At 33.7% G+C, this 20,762-nt stretch overlaps 1 protein-coding gene across 1 annotated transcript in view; it reads left to right on the forward strand.

The window, feature by feature from the left end:
- The window catches only part of LOC118200102 (uncharacterized), a 140,949-nt gene that overhangs the window by 33,065 nt on the left and 87,122 nt on the right, over window positions 1-20,762 (forward strand). Inside the window, exons 2-5 of the mRNA XM_035372026.2 lie at window positions 9,347-9,582; window positions 12,161-12,401; window positions 12,495-12,548; window positions 16,908-17,095. Coding sequence (XP_035227917.1) covers window positions 9,347-9,582; window positions 12,161-12,401; window positions 12,495-12,548; window positions 16,908-17,095 — 719 coding nt within the window. The remainder of the gene's footprint in view (window positions 1-9,346; window positions 9,583-12,160; window positions 12,402-12,494; window positions 12,549-16,907; window positions 17,096-20,762) is intronic.

The following is a 20,762-nucleotide window of genomic DNA, read 5'->3' on the forward strand; positions in this document are numbered from 1 at the left end:
TGGTGGTAACGGGTACCTGGAGCTCACTATATGAAAGTCCGTCGAGAATCAGACTGCAAGCTAAACCTGGACTCGTCAGAAAACATCACACAAGCCCACTGTTGCGGTGTCCACAATCCATGCTCTCTACTCCAGGCTAACCGCAGGCGACAGTGAGTTGCAGTAAGTGGAACGCATCTGACAGGTCTACGAGCATATAGACCAATCTGCTCTAAGCGTCTGTACACGGTCTGCCTTGAAATTGTCGTACTAGTGGCTGAAGAGAGCTGACGAGACAGGTCTGAGGCTGTGCTCCGCCTGTTTCTTTTGGCAGTAACTGCCAAATACCGATCCTCATTCGGCGTTGTAACTCTGGGGTGACCTGTGCTGTAACGTCTACTAACATTACCATCATCTTGGAATCATTGCCAAAGCCTGGAGATGACACTCTGGGCAATTCCAAGTTCGTCTGATACTTCCAGTTGCGTACGCCCACATTCCAGACGGCCGATAATTCTACGACGTAAAAAATCATCCAAATGCGTCCTTTGTGTCATAACTATTCGGTTATTGCACTGAAATGCTTATAAAGTGCCTGCGAACAATTTTACTTCTTTGCCTGTATTCCTTATATATCACTCTCTTACACTCTCGTCATTGTGACGTACCATCGGTGTCATCTGGTTACTTCCTGAAATTTGCATATGATTCTTGAAGATGTGTGTAGTGATTTTACAGGTGATATATTTATTTTAGAGTTCGATTTCCGCGTGACTCCGAATTATCCTTAATTTATGGACATGAGTGTATTTCTCTGGTGAACAGGTTACCTGCACAAGGTTTCTTCATGTGCAACGCGAATATGCGCCAATTCCCTAAGGAAGTCTTCTTTGTAGGCATCCTAAGCAGATTGTTGTTATGTACTTTATCAAAATCAGTTAACGAGCTTTAACACTGAGCGGAATATTTTTGTGGATTAGGGAGTAAAACAAAAAAATCTAAATGCTAAAATGCCTGAGCAAAAGATATTTGTTCTCTAAACGATTGTGTAAAAATTAAGTATATTTCAGTGAAGTAACGCTAGTCTAATATGCTCATATAGTATTTGAATTTGTATGTAAACCAAAAAAGGAGTTATCGCAAGCTACCCCCTGCCGGGTTGTTTGTTAAAGAAAATTCTAATTTAGTGCGAAATTGTGCAGGTAAACATTCAAAAAAAAAAAAAAAAAAAAAAAAAAGAACATAACACTGTCGTTTAAATTTTAAAATAATGTAGAATTTCAATTAGCCCTGACCTCTTAATGCGCTAATTAACATTTAATTTTGAATGTAAAGAAACGAAATTTCGATTTTCAAAAAATTCAGCATGGCAAATGTGATGGTATTTTTCTTCTTTTAATGCTCACAAAAATAACATTTTAAGCATATTTTAGTTGATGAAGGCAAATTGTTTCATTACTGAAATTACTTAACATTTTTATCCCGCATGAGCCCTTTCTCTAATCGTGAATCTCTGCATTGTAAAGTTGCCTTAAATAAATTCCTACTTTTGATTGCATGCTTTGGATTCATGTAGCTATGCATTAACTTTGAAATTATGTGCTGTGTGTCAAGAGTTTATTTTAATTTTCTGCCACTTTTTAAGACGTTGTATTACAACATAAATGTACCTAACTAGTTTATTTACAGTATGCCGCAAGGAGTAAGCGCGTTTATATTGACGGCATAACATTTTTGAAAATAATACTTGTAAAGGTTATTTTGGCATTAAAAATGAGAAAAAGCGGCAAAAAAGCGGTCCCTATAGAGAGATATTTTCTTTTAATAAATCGAGAACTTCATTTGGAGCAATTTTTATCATTATTCTTTCGAATGTTCACTTTTGAAAATAATTTCGTTTCTGGATAATAAAATTGTTTCGTATGCAATACTGAATAATTAGTAAGCTATGAATGTGTTGTAATTAGTTATTTGTGTGCGAACGAACCAAATTTGATGTAAAAATTAGAAAAGGGAAATTGTAAATAAAACTGAGAAAAGTAAAATTTATAATATGCAAAATTCATTAATTCTCATAAACCTTCGTCCGGGAGTGTGCGAATAGTTGGAATTATACAGCTTAAGTCAAGTGAAAGGGAACTGTAGCATATGAAATACAACAACTGTAATCCTTCCCGTATTATTTTCCCACTGCAGTCACAACAGTGACAAACACCTGCATTATTGCATAAGACTGATGTAAATGAATCATCTTCAGATGTCTCATTTTGGCGCACTTCTGCAGGAAAATGTAAATCTGATGAAAAAGGATAATGGTTATTAATGCTACGCAATGTTTCACCCATCTTTTTATTGCTTCCGCATCCCCATGTCTTAGGAAAAGAATGATTTTTATTCTGTCTTCCTTAAAACAGTACGTTTCTACTGCATTCCAAAAGTATTGCATTTCTTCATTGCTTTGTCGTCTTTTACGACAGAATTTTATACATCTGGAATTTTAGTGTAAACCTCGAAATAAAAGAAGAAAAGCTTATACTGCGCATTTATTTTAATTATTAGTGTACTATATAATGTAGTATACAGTATATTTTTATTACTTTATTGATAATGAATTAATGTGAATAATTTATGATCGTTGTTATGTATGTCACGCGAAGAGAACGTGATAGCGTTCATGAATAAGTCTTAATTCATGCCTAAGACTATGAAGGCAGAAAGATTCCCTTCTAATCATATAGATAAGTTAAATATAGTCCCTTGAATCTTACATACTATAAACAAGGATTATTAAATGCTTTAAGAAAGACTTTTTAAGAAAAGCATATATAAACATTTAAACACCCAGCAACTAGGAGATGTTAAATACGCCAAGTATTGCACCAAAGCGCATTTATGTCTGATTCGCTTTCGACCAATAAGTGTGGTGCATTAAAACAGCGAAAATTATTGGATTTCCCAGCCACACTGCAGGGAAATTTTCTGAAATGATCAAATATGCGCACTAAACAAGAGGGGCAAAATATTCGCAACCACCCGCAACGCTCAAAATAGGGCGTTAAAAAGCAGTCCGCGCATCTGCAATACTTGCAGTCATGGACGAGCGAGTATAACATAGCTGTGAGTTATAAGACTGTTTTATAATAAAGGCATTCATGTCTCATGGCTTGCGTATAACACAGCAGTGACCATATCTGAGTAGTACGATACAGAGTCTGAGCATGTTCAAACACTGACACTCATGGAATAATTAGTATGGTGTACAATTAGTCAAAAGCCTTATAGCCCCTCATAATGTGGTACAAATTTAGCGACGGAGGTGACGTAGAAGTATTCAATAGGTCACGTTTTTAACATACAGAAGCACTTTACAAGGGCGTTATTTACTCTCTCAGTGTAATAAAAGTCCTTAACATCAATTACTCGAAAATGCAAGACAACATCAAAAAACGTGCATCATATTATCACGATAAGTGGTACAATGGAAAATAGAGTAGCTCGATATCGCCAGCATTGTAGATCAAATTCCAGAAAGTGAGTAACGTGAGACTCGCTATTCATTGCTGGCATTGAAAGAAGTGGGCCAAAGAAGCAGCTATCTCAATTTTAAATTCAGAGCCCAATTTAAAATTCCTCACTCCTTCAAACAGCTTTTACACTCTGGGACATAAGCAGCTTTACTATGTGACGTTTGTAACGCTCTTACATTGAGTCTAGTGCCTTCATTACCTAATCGGGATGAACGCATCAACTTTGCTCGCAACCTTGTTGTTTCCCACCAAATTACCAGGCCGCAGAATGACATACGTGTGTGACATGTGCAGCTTTATGGTAAGATTATTATTATTATAAGGGTACAGCCCCGATCCTCCTAGCCGGCTTGTGCCGGCTAATCAAAAAATGGGACTGGTGAGAAAAAAACAAATATAAATGAAAAAAACATAAAATGTCCAAAGTCTGAGTCTTAGTGCCGAATTCCAACTTTACCTTTGTTCGTATTTATAATCTTCATTATTGTCTCTGCAAAATCTTTCAAATTTGAACAGTTCCTTTTAAAACTCTTCCTTAAAATTATTTCTATATTTCTCTCTTGCGGCCCGGGTAAGTGTACATTCATCGACAAAGTGCCCGCCGTCCCCAAACGTATTACAAATTAAGCATCTATCATTATTCTCTAGATGAACCAATTAAAATAAGCTGGGAAATGCCCATGATTAGTTAGGACCTGATTTATATCAACATTCTTTATAATGTTCATTTTCTTGTTTAACTTTATATTTTTTATTAAATCTTTTTTCTTATTTGACGACTCCCAGCGAAAATTCCATTTTGTATAAATCCAATTTTTCATTTCAGCAATGGTCTTTTTTCTTAGATTTTGGATATCAGAATTATCGGTCCCATCCCCAAATGCCGCCATTTTAGCAAGGGTATCCGCTCTTTCATTTCCTACAATTCCACTGTGTACTTTTATCCAGTGTAATTTAACAATATGTTTTCTTTCAGCCTTTTTAAATAAGTCTTTTATTTCATTAATTAGTGGATTTTTATGATCTGGTTGGGCGAGTGCCTGAAGCGCAGATAGGGCATCAGTATAAATATTTATAAAACATCGAACTGTTAATTTTTTATGAATCCAATTCAAAGCCTCTGTCTATGCGTATAGTTTCGCTTGATAAACTGAATTCACTGGTTTAAATTTTATTCTCACATTTTCTATTTCCCCTCCATGAAAATAAATTGCCACAGCGCTGCCCACTCCCCCATCATTTCCAGAACCATCTGTAAAAACATCTATTTCGCCTCCAGAAGGAAACTCAAGATCATAAAATAATCCAAATCGTGTCGTTGGGTGAATAATATCCTCATTCTCTTGTTGAAAGGCCTTACTTGCGAGTACTTTTTGTTCAATTTCAGTATCTGTAATAATTTTTTTAGCTAATGGAAACTTTTCGTAGTATAATTTGTATAGAATCGAGAGAGGCGGAACACCCGCAAGGACGCAGGCAACTTCAGTTGAAACTGTTCCGAAGGCTCTTGTAATGGCAAGCCCCCAGCCTCTCTGCAGGGTGTCTAATTTCATTGTAATCCTAAGTACCTCCTCTGCCCAACTCCCCAAGCCCTAAGCTCCGATTCCATAAAATATTTTAGGGAGGATCGCATTTCTAAAAATCTCTCTCAGGGTGAAACTCTTTCTATTCAAAGTATCAGTACTAAAATTATACTTATAACATTTTAAAATGTTATCTGTGATTCTGTGTATATGCTTAAAATGTTCCGCAAAACTCAATTTGCTAATATAACTCCTAGATATTTCATATTTTCACCAAATTTGATACGATTACCCTTAAATTTCAATTGTGTGGGGGGGGGCTAGTCTTTCTCCACCCCGAGGGAAAAAAAGTCCACAAGTTTTTCTATTATTAAAATATATTTTTTCTCTATCACTCTATTCTTTCAATTCATTTTCTACTTTTTTAAATACTTTCTCCATTTTTTCAAAAGAGTCTTCCTCCACCATAACCAATATATTGTTGGCATAACAAACAATCTCAGAGTTCGAAATATTGACTTTCTGCAGTAAGTCATTAACAATGAAGCCCCAGAACAGAGGACCGCTGCAAGAGCCTTAAGGGCATCCTTTGTAAATGTCAAAAATCAGGTTCAGATTATCAGATGGGCCCTTAAAAACCATCTTTTGCCTTTTAAAGTAACTTTTTATAAGTTTATACATATTCTTAGTAATTCCAATATTCTTCAAGTGTCGCATCAGGGAGAACCACCTTACATTATGGAACGCACCCCTGGCGTCAAATGAAATCAGAGCCAATGCTTAGTCTTTCTAATACCAGATATGACTCTATAAAGAGCCAATTCGGTTGACCTTCCCTTTCTAAAACCAAATTGCCTTTCGGAAATAATATTATTCTTATTTAAAATATATTGCAGTCTATTAGCTAAAAGTTTATCATAAATCTTTGCAAATGTTTTCTGTAGGCAAATTGGACGAAATCCTTTATCCTTTGAAATCAAGATTAATTTTCCAGTTTTCCATACATCTGGAAATATCCCTAACTTCAAGCATCTATTGTATAACCGCCCACCAGCGGCCGAGCGGTAAAGTCGCTGAACACTGGTAGTTCGGTCCGAGGTTCGAATCCCGCGAACGGGCTGGCTGCATGGGCGTTTTCGTGGTTTTCCCCATGTGTAACGTGTATACGAGCCAGTTTCCCTTAGAAAGTCCTCCACGAAAGGCATCCCTCCCTTTAGGCAGATAGCCCTCGAGGCTTTGCCATAATCACACACACACACACACACACACTATTGTATAACCCTATGAAAAAGGAAGGACGATCCTCAAACAATATCTTTAACTATGTGACCCCGATCCCATCCAACCCAGGAGTAGACCTTATCCGTAGACTTTTCATTGCAGTCAGAATTTCATTATAAACAAAGTCTTTCTTCTCTTCATCTTCCTCCATAATAATTTCTTCTTCATTTATATCCTCATTATAATCCTTAAGATATAAAGTTTCTTCGATAATTTATTTGTAATTGTTCTCAATAGACGCCGTCGGGCATCGCTATCTCTCTCAATAATCATTTTTGTTTTCATTTCAGCGGTGGCGACTCTAAAGAATACATTATAATAATTCACATCTCTCATAAACAGATCATTTTTATATTCTTTCCTCGTGTGCTTGATAAGACTTTTATTTTTTGCAAGGTTTCTTTTATATTCGATTTTTCGCGCAATCTTGATATCATCTCTCAATCCTTTTATTTGTGTCCTTTTACGTGCCGCTCTTATTGTCTTCGTATTTTATCCAGTTCCGAATTCCCACCTGGGAGTTCTTTCCTCCCTCTCTTTCTTCCGCACACTCAGCGTTTTCCACATTTGTGTTATAATATGATTCTCAATATGTGAAACCACTTTATTAAGTTCATCTTCATTCTTAGATTTCAGTATCTCATTTTCCATTTCTAATAAATCCTTTTTCATATTTCTACTAAATCTCTTAATTCTATTAATATATATCTATGGTCACTAAGAGAATCCTCATCCAAAATATCCATGTTAACTTCCTGAGTATTAAGCCTTGGCGAACCCAAGACTAAATCCGTTCAACCTTCTCCCACTGAGGAACAAAATGTAGGTCTGGAATCTGAGTCATTTACTAAAATCAAACCATTTTGTGCAATAAAATCGTCGGTTAAAAGTCCCCTTGCATTCTACCACAGGTACCCCCCAGCTAAAATGTTTTGAATTAAAATCACCTTTAATAATATAATCATTTTCATCATCATATATATTTAAAATCTCTTCCGATCTAAATAAATGTGCATTCAAGTCCTCAGCAGGCGAGAAATAAACTGAGACGATACCGAATTTTTTTTCCCAAAAGAGTACAGATATTGCCACTATAGTATCCCCAACAGCATCCACTCGAATATCAAATTCGGAATTGCACACTACAATTGCGGCTCTTTCCATTTTATCATTAATTACTCTTCATTTATGGTAAGATATGTGATCTCTGTTAATGATAGAATGCCTGAAACCTCGAAAATATATTACTTTGGCCTACGTGTTGCTGCAAATATTGCAGTGACCTTCACTTTATTTACCTTATTTTGGGGGTTCAGGACGTTTGCGAAATGTCATGTTTTATTGTCTGTTGTTTTGTTTATTTGATTATTCTTGAAAATTGCGTGGAAAATGTCGTTGGGATGTCTGGTATCTTTCCGTGCAAGTTGAATAAGTACGGTTGAGGAGAATAAATTACATTTATAAAACAAAAGTACTAACATATCAAATAAAGTTAATTCGAAAAAGGTTTTAAAAAAAGATGAAAATGAGCTTAATTCTCGTTGCTAATTCTAGATCCTTTTTTCGAACTATTGTGTTTACATATTGCACTTTGTAACTGCAGTTATCCTTTAATATTTCTTTTTTACTTGGCCTGGCAGGCAAAAACTCTCACCAATACTTAACCATATATTAGACGTTGTATAAAGTATCACGCATTAGCATGTGGCCGAGTGATTGAGTTTTCAGAGAAATAAAAATTTATAAAGATGGTTAGCATTAACGATGTTTTCTTACCCCATAATAATGCTTTGGTCTTCACTTTGAATTAGCGAATAGGCATAGACGTTTTTAACAGTAGTATTTTTACAGAATCTGGGCACTTAAGTTATATAGATTTGAAAGTAGAAGGGAAAGATTTTAATATTTTTGGACTCTGTTTTCAAAAACTGTCTTGATCAACAATGAGGGGGAATTGTACTAGGGTTCGTTAATAAAATTCCATACAACGACAATGCACTAAATTCTCCTCCTATCCTAGCCATTGTTATTCCTGAAGCTCTCCATACTTAGTATTACAGTAGGCCTTGAGCAATAGCAGAACAGCAATAACAGCTTTATAGATAAAATCTTCATACAGGAAAGTAAAACTTTTTTTATCACTATAAGGAATTTTTATCCCTATTTTGTACTTTAGTATAACATCTTTATTTACTTTTGCAAATTAAAAAACTTTAAAATATATATATTCTTGTTTTTTTATTATTTAAATCCAAAACTTTTGTTTTTAGTTTATATCACCGAATGCAAATTAGATCCATGACACACATTTTAATGTATATTTTTATCTTACCCTTTTCCAAACTTATAAAATTATATTCCTTTATTATCTTATATAATGTTTGTTCTTTTAGATATCTGAAGAACTAAATTTTTCTGTAACTAAAAACTCTTGTATAGGATAAAAGACTTAGGGTAATCATGAGCAAGGTTTGTCTGTTGGCTTGATTAGGGATTTTCGTTTTCCGAAATATCAATATTAATTAATGAATTTAAATATAATCGATTAATAAATACAACGCAATTAAAAGGAATTTATTGATTAGTTATGCATTAATTCATGAACATTATTAAATTTAAGTTATGAATAAATTTTAATTAATAAATACAATTATTATCCAATAAAATGTTATACTTCTTATTTAAAGTTAAATATATTATTGCTACAAATGTTCTAAATTTGAAAGTTCTGAACATTGTTTCTTCTTACGAAAATGTTTTTCATAGTAACTTGTTCCACTGATGGATTTCATTTATAAAATTCTGTAGTGTCTTCTGATGCAATTTCTTCCTCTTATTTGCAAGGAAATAGAGAATTTTGGTATAATTACGCATTACCTGAAAGAACCTTGTCCTTAATTTGGCATGGTATAGTTGCTTTTATATTTTTAAAGATACTACGGTATTTCATAAATTATTATCCTTTTCTAAAATTACGTATTCAAAGCAGTTTTTCTTTCATTCCGCTGCGAATAAAATGACATATTTTCTTTTTAGTATGGTCACCGAGCAGAAAACGAGCCAATCTTCATCTCAACTGTAATACACAGAACAAGACCGAAGAGCCTCAAAAAGAGCAGTTGGCTTCTTCTCCAGAAAGTACCAAAAAAAACGAGAAGGAAAAAGAAGAGACAAGTCCAGTTTGGCAGCCTTTTGGAGCTCCCTATGATGGTCCCCAGTTCCGACCCATCAAGCTGGAGATGAGCAGTACGAAAACTACCGCTGTCTCTCAGGTAAAACTGAGTACTCAAACTGCGTGAAAAATTGACTTGTGTTCGTTAAATAGGAGGATAATTAACCGAACAACATTAATTCTTTTAGTATTAGCAGTAGAACAGTGTGTATTGTGTTATAATTTTATACTGAAAAAAAAACTGAATATTTCTTTAATATCTCAAAACATTTATTAAATGCATTATTGGTAATGCAAATAATATTAAACATACCGAGCTTCCAAGATAATAAAAACATGTGCTTAATCTGTTGTAGGTTCCTTTCTGGCCATACTGAAAATTTACGTTGGTTTAGAGCACTCAGAAGGATCTCAGCAAATAAAATATGGATTCAACATTGCAACAAGTTCGTGATTAGTCTTGTCCCATGATTTCTGGTTCCATGATTATAATCGAAGTTCCTGTAGTTCTTTTAAATCACGCGATTGAAGTAATGTTTCTTTTAACCATTTCTTTAACTCAAACCTCAGATACTAGATTTACGGTGAATCTAAAGGCCATTAGAAATAAACAAAATTCCTATTGATTTCCTTGGAACTATTCTGTTCACTTTTTCGTCAATGTGATTGGAACTGTGTCTTATTCAGAAATATTATCGTCACCTGGGTATACAATAAACATAAACGGATGGCACTTCGTTGTCCACAACTCTTCGATAGGAATGATGTGTCTAGTTGCCTTTCCAAAAAAATATAACCCTGAGCTTCAACCTCATTATTTACGCCTGGATTCGTCCAAACTATATCCACATCAGAAGGCATCGTTTATTAATTTTTGCTCACAGTTTCGCTCATTTCATTCACGTGATGCAACAAAACCAAATCATTAGTAATCCAAAATTGGTATTTACTTGTAGAGCCCAGTATATAAACTTCTATGAAAACTGGAGTAGCAGGAAATTCTACAAGAAAAGGGTTAAAGTACCCTTTATTAAATCTTTGAAAACTTGCAATGCGTCAACTCGACGCTAACAAACTTCGCCTCTACTTGGGCGGTAACTGAAAGTCAGATAATTGAAACTAAAAGTTGAGATATTAACAAGAGATAGAATTAACCTACAGGGCTTAGCGATATCCCGTAACTTAAACCCCCTTCGAAGCTAGTGGCATCAGATAAATGCAATTAAGCCACTTGAACCAGCAATAAGCAAACTTATCTACGGCAGAGGTGGCGGCCAGAGCCACCTTTCTACTACCGAAATTCGGCTTTTAAATACTTCCTTCAAAGTAGAAATTTGTACCTTTATTAAAGTACCCTTTATTAAATCTTTGAAAATTTGCAATGCGTCAACTCGACGCTAACAAACTTCGCCTCTACTTGGGCGGTAACTGAAAGTCAGATAATTGAAACTAAAAGTTGAGATATTAACAAGAGATAGAATTAACCTACAGGGCTTAGCGATATCCCGTAACTTAAACCCCCTTCGAAGCTAGTGGCATCAGATAAATGCAATTAAGCCACTTGAACCAGCAATAAGCAAACTTATCTACGGCAGAGGTGGCGGCCAGAGCCTAACTCTCTCCTTTCTACTACCGAAATTCGGCTTTTAAATACTTCCTTCAAAGTAGAAATTTGCATTCCTTCACGCGCGCTACAACATTTAACTATTTTGGCACTAACAATTACGGGAATGAAGGCTTATAGAAAAGTTTCAACTTAAACTTGTTAGTTAAAATAAATATAAATCCCTACATACTGTAGTCGTTTTCTGCAGTGAATCGCTATAGACATACACTCCCGATGAGTTGGAAGAGCCAATACAACAAAGTGGTTGCTCGGAAATGGTGGTCTCATAATCCTGATTGAACTTACGAATAATACTAGCAACAGTATCCCTCTTGGTGCTGTAGACAAGATGAATTATCTTGACTTTGCTCCCGGCAAGACAAAGCCGTAAAGTATGGCGGCTAGCTGATGCTTTGCTCACGACTCGAAGTATTTCTTATTTCAGATAATCTTAAATAATTTTAAAATTATCATATACCGGGAACAGTCTGCCATTGTTGCTGTTTCATAAATGCTGCTCAGCGACTTGTTCAAAATCAAGAGTTCAAGTATATTTGCATGCTGAATCGAATCGAAATACTGACTGAATCATATTTCTAAGATTTATTTTACCACTCTCCGAAACAGAATGTCTCTAGTTCTGCTGAAGTTTTAATGAAATACAAATACGATATACATATGATAGTTCATATTCAAGCATAAAGCAGTCGCTTAACAATGCAAAAATATATATCAAATATTTGCAGAAGTTTATAGCAATTCAAAACAAATATATTCAAGAATTTATAGCAGTATTTTGATAAAGAGTTTGAATGTAAGACTCTCAGTGTCGTATATAACGTATTAGTAAAACATAGCTCCAACACCATTAAAAATATTTTAGCACAAACAGTAATTGCTGAATCGTATTTTTATCATTTTTTCCTTACAGTCTTTTAATTATATTGTTCGTTTTCCTCTATTTTTTTCACCTCCTTAATGTCTGCTAGTATCTGCTAGTGCTAGTATACGTTTATAAAAAATGGTTTAGTTCAAATTATAATATATAATTATCTTTTTCTTTAAATTTTAGAGCAACCAACCAAAGACAAACGAAACTACAGAAAGTAAAACTGACTCTGGTGCTTCGAGTCTACAAAGTCAAACAGGCACCGCATCGACAGCTGACTCCTCGGACAAGAAAACAGAAAGAGATTCATCTTCTCAAACCACAACCCCTACGACCACATCTACAACTTTCACGAAGACTGGATGGACCAGCAATTTACCACCCTCTCAGAGTCCTACCATAACTTTATTGCAAAAAGCCAGAGGTGATTTCTTGGGGTTTTTGTTTTCAATGTTATATGATGCTTTGTTTTTGAATAAGTATGATAAAAGTTAAATTATATAATTTTTCTTTCCAGAGGGACAGTTACCGAAAGGAGCAATCTATATTGATGAAAAGTCTACTGATTCAGGTTTAATATTATTTTTTATTGCATTTACATTTCATAAGCTGTTAAGTTATATATAAATGAAAGTAGTACTATGCATTATGTTCAAGAACTAACTTCTTACCAACGTATTACTAAATATACAGAATGAAATTTATAGATTAAACAAGAATTTTTTCCTTTGAAAGGACTTTTATCTAAGCGTTACCATTTTTAGGAAAGGAACTTTTTTTTTCTGAAAAATTTTTAATCACTTAAATTGTCTAGTGAAATTATGAAACATTTATGAGATTGTGTTCATTACATTGATTAAAGTGAATCATGGAAATACAATCTAGTTTCTCTAGAACTCTTGTACAAATTATCATTGAAAATAAATATTTATTTATAGTATCGCTAGTGTAGTAATAATCCGGAATTTAAATGGATTCATACAAATCATCCATAGGAACATCACTATGAAACATTTCGTTTCGGTGAATGTGCAGTAGAGTAAGCCGAAAAAACACACTCGTATTTTTTTAAATTTTTCTATCTCTATACCACGAAAAAGTTTACTATCGCTGAGCTAAGCAAAATGGAGAAAAAATCAAAATAAAATAAAATAAAATTTTTTCCTTTGCATCGCACTTAAAATTTTGAGAAATGGAGAAATTTTGATGCTTTACGTCAATTTTTTATAGTTATTGAACTGACTACCATCGAAACTCTGTAGTTCCTAATGGGAACTATGGAGCATGAGTAACACGAAAAAAAATTAAAATTTGTAATTTCAAATTATTTATTGTTTGTGCAAAAGGCTCCAAAAACGCAATTTTTTGTAAAATTAGTAATTTGTATTTTTTGATGAAAAATGTTTTTAAACTTTAAAATATCATGTAAATATATTGTGTAATTTTAAACAGTGGATATGTTGTAAATACTATTACGTAAATATGTAAGTGATAACTAATTCAGCCATGTTCATGTCATTGACAGAAACAAAATAAATAAGAAAAGGAAAAGCTTATAATAACAGAAATGATTTGCACAATCAGTCTGTTAAAGAAACACTACGTGGTCCATACTTAAATGGGAGAAAAGACGACGCAATGGTAATAAATAATTGTAAAAATAATTCAAAGCGTTTTCGAAGAACTTAAAGGAACATTGTTCTCTCATACAAGAATCAGAATATATAGGGCAGAAATCCCTAAAGATACAGCTTCTTCCATAATTTCTCATTTGACTATAAATGAAATTACTTTTGAAGAACTTGATGCGATAAGGAGTGACAAAAATACAGTTAATACTGATTTGAAAAGTGGTATGATCCACCTGATCTAACTGCATGTTGAGAGACTACTACAGTAGGCTATACGTCTCCTACACTTCAATGAACTGCAGTTCCGTTACCTATTTCATCACTTGGATGATAGTATTACCACAGGCTCCAAATTCTTCATCCGATCGGGAAAAACTCGCTGGCTGTGAAAAACGTCCACTGATTCTCTTTGAACTTGTTGAATTCTTTATTCCTTAATTCAAAATGAAAGTGTTGATCAAGGATCAGTTTTACTAGCAAGATATTTCTATTGCCGTAAAGTCAAATACAGTTTTTGAAGATGCAGCAGTTCATGATTCTGGTCCGTTTTCACACTCAAGACCATAACAAATCGAGTTCTCAGAGTTTATGTGACCTAATAAAAATATACTGATGAAATTCGGCAGTTGATATATTTTATTTTGAATTGTTACATGCTTCTCTGGTTCAAAATCAAAATCAAGAAAAATTTCACAGACCGTTCAAAGATAGTTTTGGAAACCATGAGATTAACACGATATCTAACTTAAAGTTTACTGCAAGTCATCAATCCGGTAATTCAACGGAATTCATTCTTGTTTTCCCAGTCATACTTTTTCTTTGCTCATCTCGAAAATTTGATCCTTGCAATGATTTTGCATGAAAGAAGACATATCGGAGAACTAGAGCAACGCCAATTGTTCAATGCTTGATCCATTTTTAAGAGGAAAACTATTCGAAACTTCACGAAGCTAAAACTCAACTTACCAGACCAACAGACTATGTCAATATGTTTGGTGTGATAGTTGAAATATCTGTCCTTCTCTATTATTAAGAAACATTACGGATGAGGGCATCAAAAATATGTTAAAGGCTGGCGTTTCGCTGCAGCCTGATTTCCAAGGACTCGTATTTTAGTCGCTGTCATACTCGTGCTGTAGAACGGTTTATAAAACTTTTGACCGAAGCATCTAACAAGGTGTCTGACTTTGACGCAAGAGACGGCTTGGTTAGGACGACCCTCCTATCAAGATGTATCATCTCAGGAAAAAAAAAATTTAGGTGCACTATTTTGAATAACAAAATTATAAATCGTGAATATATCCACCGTTCCTTTACTAAAAATGAAAAAGTAGAATTATCAGAAATTACAAAATATTGCTATTTTTGCAAAAATTGTTTTGAGCGTTTTGCGCAAGCAATAAATATTTTGAAAATACTGATTTTATACTTTTTTCTTGTTCCTCATGCCCCCAAATTCACACTAGGAACAAATTCATTTCCATAATAGCGAGTTTAGTAATGATAAATGGATTAAAAACAGCAAAGTTTCACTATTTTTAAAACTTTTGAGTGTGTTCCGCGAACGGAAGCTATATTTTTGCATGAAAACGTTTATTTCATTTTGCATAGCTAGGCGTCAAGCAAATTTTCCGGTTTATAGTGATAGAAAAAATTAAAAAAAAATTTTTTTTGGTCCATTTGAATGCGCAGTGTACTGCGATGCAATCAGCTTAACGATGCATAAAATTTGTTAAAGGCTTGAACAGTTTTATTGTGCTGCTTAATCCATCAGAAAGCTCTTGATCGTAATGAGAACAGTAAGTTTAGAATCGAAAGAATGGAGGCATTGAATTTTACAAGGATATTAAGAAGTATCTTGATTTTGGAAGGATACCAAGGAAGGAGCGCTAAAATACCATTTCGGAGAAAAATTTCAAAAGATGTTCGTCATGCGCTTGGTGCCCATTTCTTTTGCAGCCACAGTCATTAATCCTCCACTTAGTAGAAGAACCTTCAAACAGTCGATAGTCTCAAATTTCTTGCCTTCTTTAATCCTGCAGCAGTCATTGGTCTATTCTGCGTCTCGTATCCTCTAACATAAAGATCGTAAAGCTGCAGTTGTTGTTTCCTTATTAGGATAAAAAAGGCTTCCCAAAAGTGCTTAATGAAATATTCACGACATAATTTAATTATATTAATTCATACCCATGAAATGCCTAATATAACTGGCGTTTCTTTGGCATCCACTATGGTACAACGCCATCTGTAAAATGTTACAGTTGTAATTGGATAATTTATGTAAATAATGCTTTCAAAAAATTCATTATATGAATTTCTGGATTGATTATAATAATTGTGTTTTGCAAATTCACAGAACGACAAAATCTTTTAAACATTTAGACTTTTAAATCAGTCTACGTATGAAATAAGAAAAAGGATAACAATTTTTATTCAGAACCAAACAAGTTTAAAATCACGTATCTGTATCATACCAAATCCACAAAAATTCAACATTTGTCGTTTTGCAGGTTTTAGTTTTTTATAGATAAGTTATTTTGCTATACTTTACGCCATACGAAATGAGAGAGAGAGAAATGCATGTTAAAGATATTTATGTAAAAGCCATAATTCAGCTATCTGACTTCGAAAATTGAAAGGCTTTAAATGTCACGTTACAGTTTTGTGATTTTTGTAAATATTCCTTATCGTGTAATAACTACAATTGTTTTAATATGTTTTCCATATCCAACAAGATGTCGTAGTTCAAATAGCAGTCTATACGTTTAATTTAATTTTAGCATCAGATTACTAAGCCCTCAGGTTTTAATGAAAAATCGCAGTAATATTAATACTTTTGTGTATTTCACGCTTTCAGGTAGCTGAGATACAAACGCCGCTAGGAAGGGAAACTCATCTGATATATTAAGCATTTGACTTTTATCCATAATAGATTCAGGAAGATGAATTTGACTGACTGGTTTATGGTTTGGACAACAGAAATTTATCCATATCTTTAATCACGGAACGACTAATATAATGCATAGGGTTTTTTAAGATCCTGCGTTCTAGAAGACGTTAAAAATCCATCTTCAATGGGTAGGCTTTCAAAGCTGATTAGTTTTAAGTAAACAGTGTTCTATACCACTTCAGACTACTCTTACGAATATAGTCGCATTTATTTAGCAAAGAAATATTAGTTTATTTTTTCTTACCAATTAAACATGTTTCTTTATAGCTTTTGAAATGCTTCAGAACATATTTATAAATATTGCAAAATTTGTTTCCAGACTTGAATTTGATTTATTTGCTATTTTTAGCTGCTCTGCCGAAGAACGCCATTCTTATTGATCAGAAAGTGACCATTGACGGGGACAAGGTCCATACAGACAGCTACTATGCTGTACCGACAGTAACAACAGAATCTACGACGCACACTATCAAAGCACCGCCAAAGTATGAGGGAATTGGTCCTACAGAGCATGGAATTCCAGTCAGTCTCAGAACGGTGAGATACATGACTTTTATGACCCACTTGGTTTGCATACCTAGAAAAATATTTATTTCGTGCTTCAGTAATTTAAATAGTTTAATGAATAATCGTTAATTGATTCGTTTTATATACTATTTTAAATTTGAGGTGACCAACGACTAACCAATACTAGTACTTCGAAATATACAAGACTAGGCTGAGGATCGTGAATGCTCTTTTATGAGGTAACACCACCAGACTGCGGCATTTCCCAAAGATTCCTTGTAAATTAATGGATTTGTTCATTCTTTAAAAATATATTATTTTTAAGCTACTGGGTGATCACGGAGAGTGCCAGTTTGAATATAAACATACAGGTAATGTTCTGATTTATTTATTTACAAGATAAGGGGGAGTGGGTGTGATTGATGCTGGAATGAATTATTTTGTTTCTTTTTTCTTAAGTACTTTTAAATAATCGGACATCCGCAAACAGCCTGGGCACATGTATATAGCTTGAAAACCAGAAGCGATAACTATGGAAAGGTCAGTTCATTTATGTTAAATTCATATATCATTAAAATTCATGTATGTTCTCAATTAACGCCTTAGGTCCTCATTTTGCTAACTAGCACTCTTATTGGATGAATGTTAAGTCTTTTGACAGAGTACCAACAAAGGTTGCATTGTACATTAGTAAGACAGTAGCAAGGAGATTTCCAGTTGCTCGCTATGTGTTATTATTTCATATCTTTCTTAACTTGTTATGCATTCAGTAATGTTAGTAAATTACTGAAATTCTTTTCACCTTATTCTCAATGCTTTAGTTCGTATGTAACGTTTCTTATTCCTTACAGTCATTCAAGGCACTTTCTCCAGCTTCTGAATTTAAGAGTAGCTGTAATAAATTAATGAGTATAATGATAAGACAATAGCATATTAATGAGTTACTGTGATAAAAAAGTATTACCCTCCAAAGGTAAGGAAAGAATAATTTTTAGAACATAACTTTTTTAAAAAGCAAGATAAAAGCATTAAAATTGATACATACGTACGATTACATGTTGCATGTTAAAAAGGCAGTACATGTTTTATCCCTGGAAAAAAATGTAGAATATAGTTATCAGAAAACATACAATGAATGAAATCCGAAGAAAATGCGTTTGGGCTGAAATAAACGAAAAAGAAATTTTAAATACTGAATATGCCTTTCTCTAATTGAAATGCAGGTTTGACAACCTTTCTCCATTCTACAGATCAAGCTCTCAGAAACTTCTTTTTGGGAGGAAAGACCAGCATGTTAAAATCCCCATTACCCATTTAAGAGTCTTGACAGGCCAAAAGGCTGCCTGTTTCCTAGTGTCGTCGCACGCGTTTTTAATGAGATTAAAGTCCTGAGATTGAGATCGGGAGTCATGTTCATTCGCTGACGGTACTAATCATTTATATTTACCATTAGAGGTTGGCAATTGTCATCCAATAAAATAAAAGAAAATATTTTAGCAGCATATAATTTTATGCAAGAGTCCAGTAGTTCTGCCTTTACGCCTGAGTTGTAGCAGATCTCTTTGAAACACAAGTTTCACATATACAATGTGTCCTCTTAAATTGGTTTTTGGCCAAAAATGCTGCAGCTTTGGTAAGTATCCCCTTTAGTAATGTTCAAATTTCTGTATCATGTTAATTGCTTTCTTTTCAGATTACAACAAGACCTAAATCACGCTGTAATGAGACCCTGGGCTCATATGCAAAGAGAAATGAGTGCCATAGCTTTCTACTTCACATGCTGTTCTTTCTTGCCCATCTCAGCTCCTATGCTTTATCTAAAGAAATGAATGGAATACAATTAATAACTATGTTGGCAAACAGTTCTGTATGCGTACACTCTTCTTATAACAAAAGCGGATATTTCTTTTCTTGTATATAGAAAATGATAGGCAAAATGTTAAGCTTGAATCGTGTTCTATCCGAGAAGAGAAAGGAAATGGTCCTTAGAATGAGATTTCATTGATGGACGGCATGGAACTAGTCATTTCAGTACTGTACATTTTCTCAAAAACGTATCCAATTCTTGCCATTTGGTAATAGTCTGAAATATTAATTTGCTCGCTTGGCCTACCAACAGCCGTGCGGTAACTGAACATTGGCAGTTCAGTTCGGGGTTCGAATCACAGCGAACTAGCCGGCTGCATGGGCGTTTTCGTGGTTTTCCCCGTGTGTGACGTGTATACGAGACAGTTTCCCTTTGAAGGTCCTCCACGAAGGTATTCCTTTCCTTAGGCAGAGAGCCCTCGAAGGCTTTGCCAAATCAAATAAACCAAATCAAACACTATTGCCATTTTAGAAAGTGTCGAAATGATTTATTTAAGATAGCATTTAAATATTTCACAAAATTTTTATGGGCATTTTCAAAAAACACTAATATATTTCTGAATTACTATGTCGTTATACATGAAACATCATCACATACCCTTATCTTTTTTTTAAGTAGCAAATTTTCTAAATAAAGGATGATTCATTACTGTTGTATGTATTTTTATTACTCTTATCAAAGACCTGTTCTATAAATTTCAATTGGCATGCTTATAATTTATTTTTGAAATATTATAGTGGAAGAAACGTTTGCAGCTTAACATTTGGAGGGCAGTGTACTAATAAATGTTTCTGTAAGAAAACGTAAAACCAAATATAGCGTTACAACTAAAAACGCACCTATCAAATTAAGATTAATACTTGAAAAGAAGGCAAAAATGTCGAACAGTGCTGTGAAAATTAATTAGAATGTTCATTATATGCATGTTTTTATCATCAGCAGGAAAGGAACGAATGTTTCATGTATTGTACAACGGAATTTAATTCAATGCTTCAATTTTCAAACATTAATCTGAGCAGTAAAAACCATTCATGAAATTTATTGTCTTATAATGTAGTTGCAAAATGCAATAGTGTTTAGCAAATTTTCTTTTTTTTGAAAGGCAGAAGCATCCTTATATGCAAACACTGTCAAAAAATATACGATGTTTATAATCTGAAAAGTATCTCGAAAACAAATTTACAAGAGGGTTTTTTCAGGGGGCAGGCAAGGACAAAGTGTATTAGCTCAAGACACCAAATCTTTTTAGAACGACGTCGAAGAACATATCAGATGCTTAAATAAATGTCACATCATGACAACTATGTAAAATATATTCATGACGACTATCATAAAATATAGAAATTAATTTAATAAATATATAATAAATTAATTACCATAATTAGCATAAATAATTTAATTAGCATTAAATATATTTTATGATAATTAAATTAATTATCATAAAATATAATGTTCAGCGTGTACAAAATATTATCAACGTATATAAAATATTATCCTATATTATAATATAAATATTTTCCTAGCGGTCTTCATTTTCTCTTTCAGTTATTGAAGAACAAAGGAATTCTAAACAGCTGTCTAACTTTTATTTTGCTTATTATATATATAGTACATATGCGTTTATATATACATATTATATTACTTTGTTTATGAGTATATGAGTAGTACTGTTATATTTTGTGCTATAACGGTTGATGCGGAAGCCATGAACCTTTCGACAAAAGTTGGAAGTGACATGTAACGTATGTGAATATGGTTATTTCATAAAAGCCTAAGACATTTTTATTTGATATACCATTATATTGTATGATAAATATCTGTCTGTAATAT

The sequence above is a fragment of the Stegodyphus dumicola genome, chromosome 8, assembly GCF_044657685.1.
Source record: "Stegodyphus dumicola isolate Sdum_Otavi_A_Nest chromosome 8, ASM4465768v1".
Taxonomy (NCBI): Eukaryota; Metazoa; Arthropoda; class Arachnida; order Araneae; family Eresidae; genus Stegodyphus; species Stegodyphus dumicola.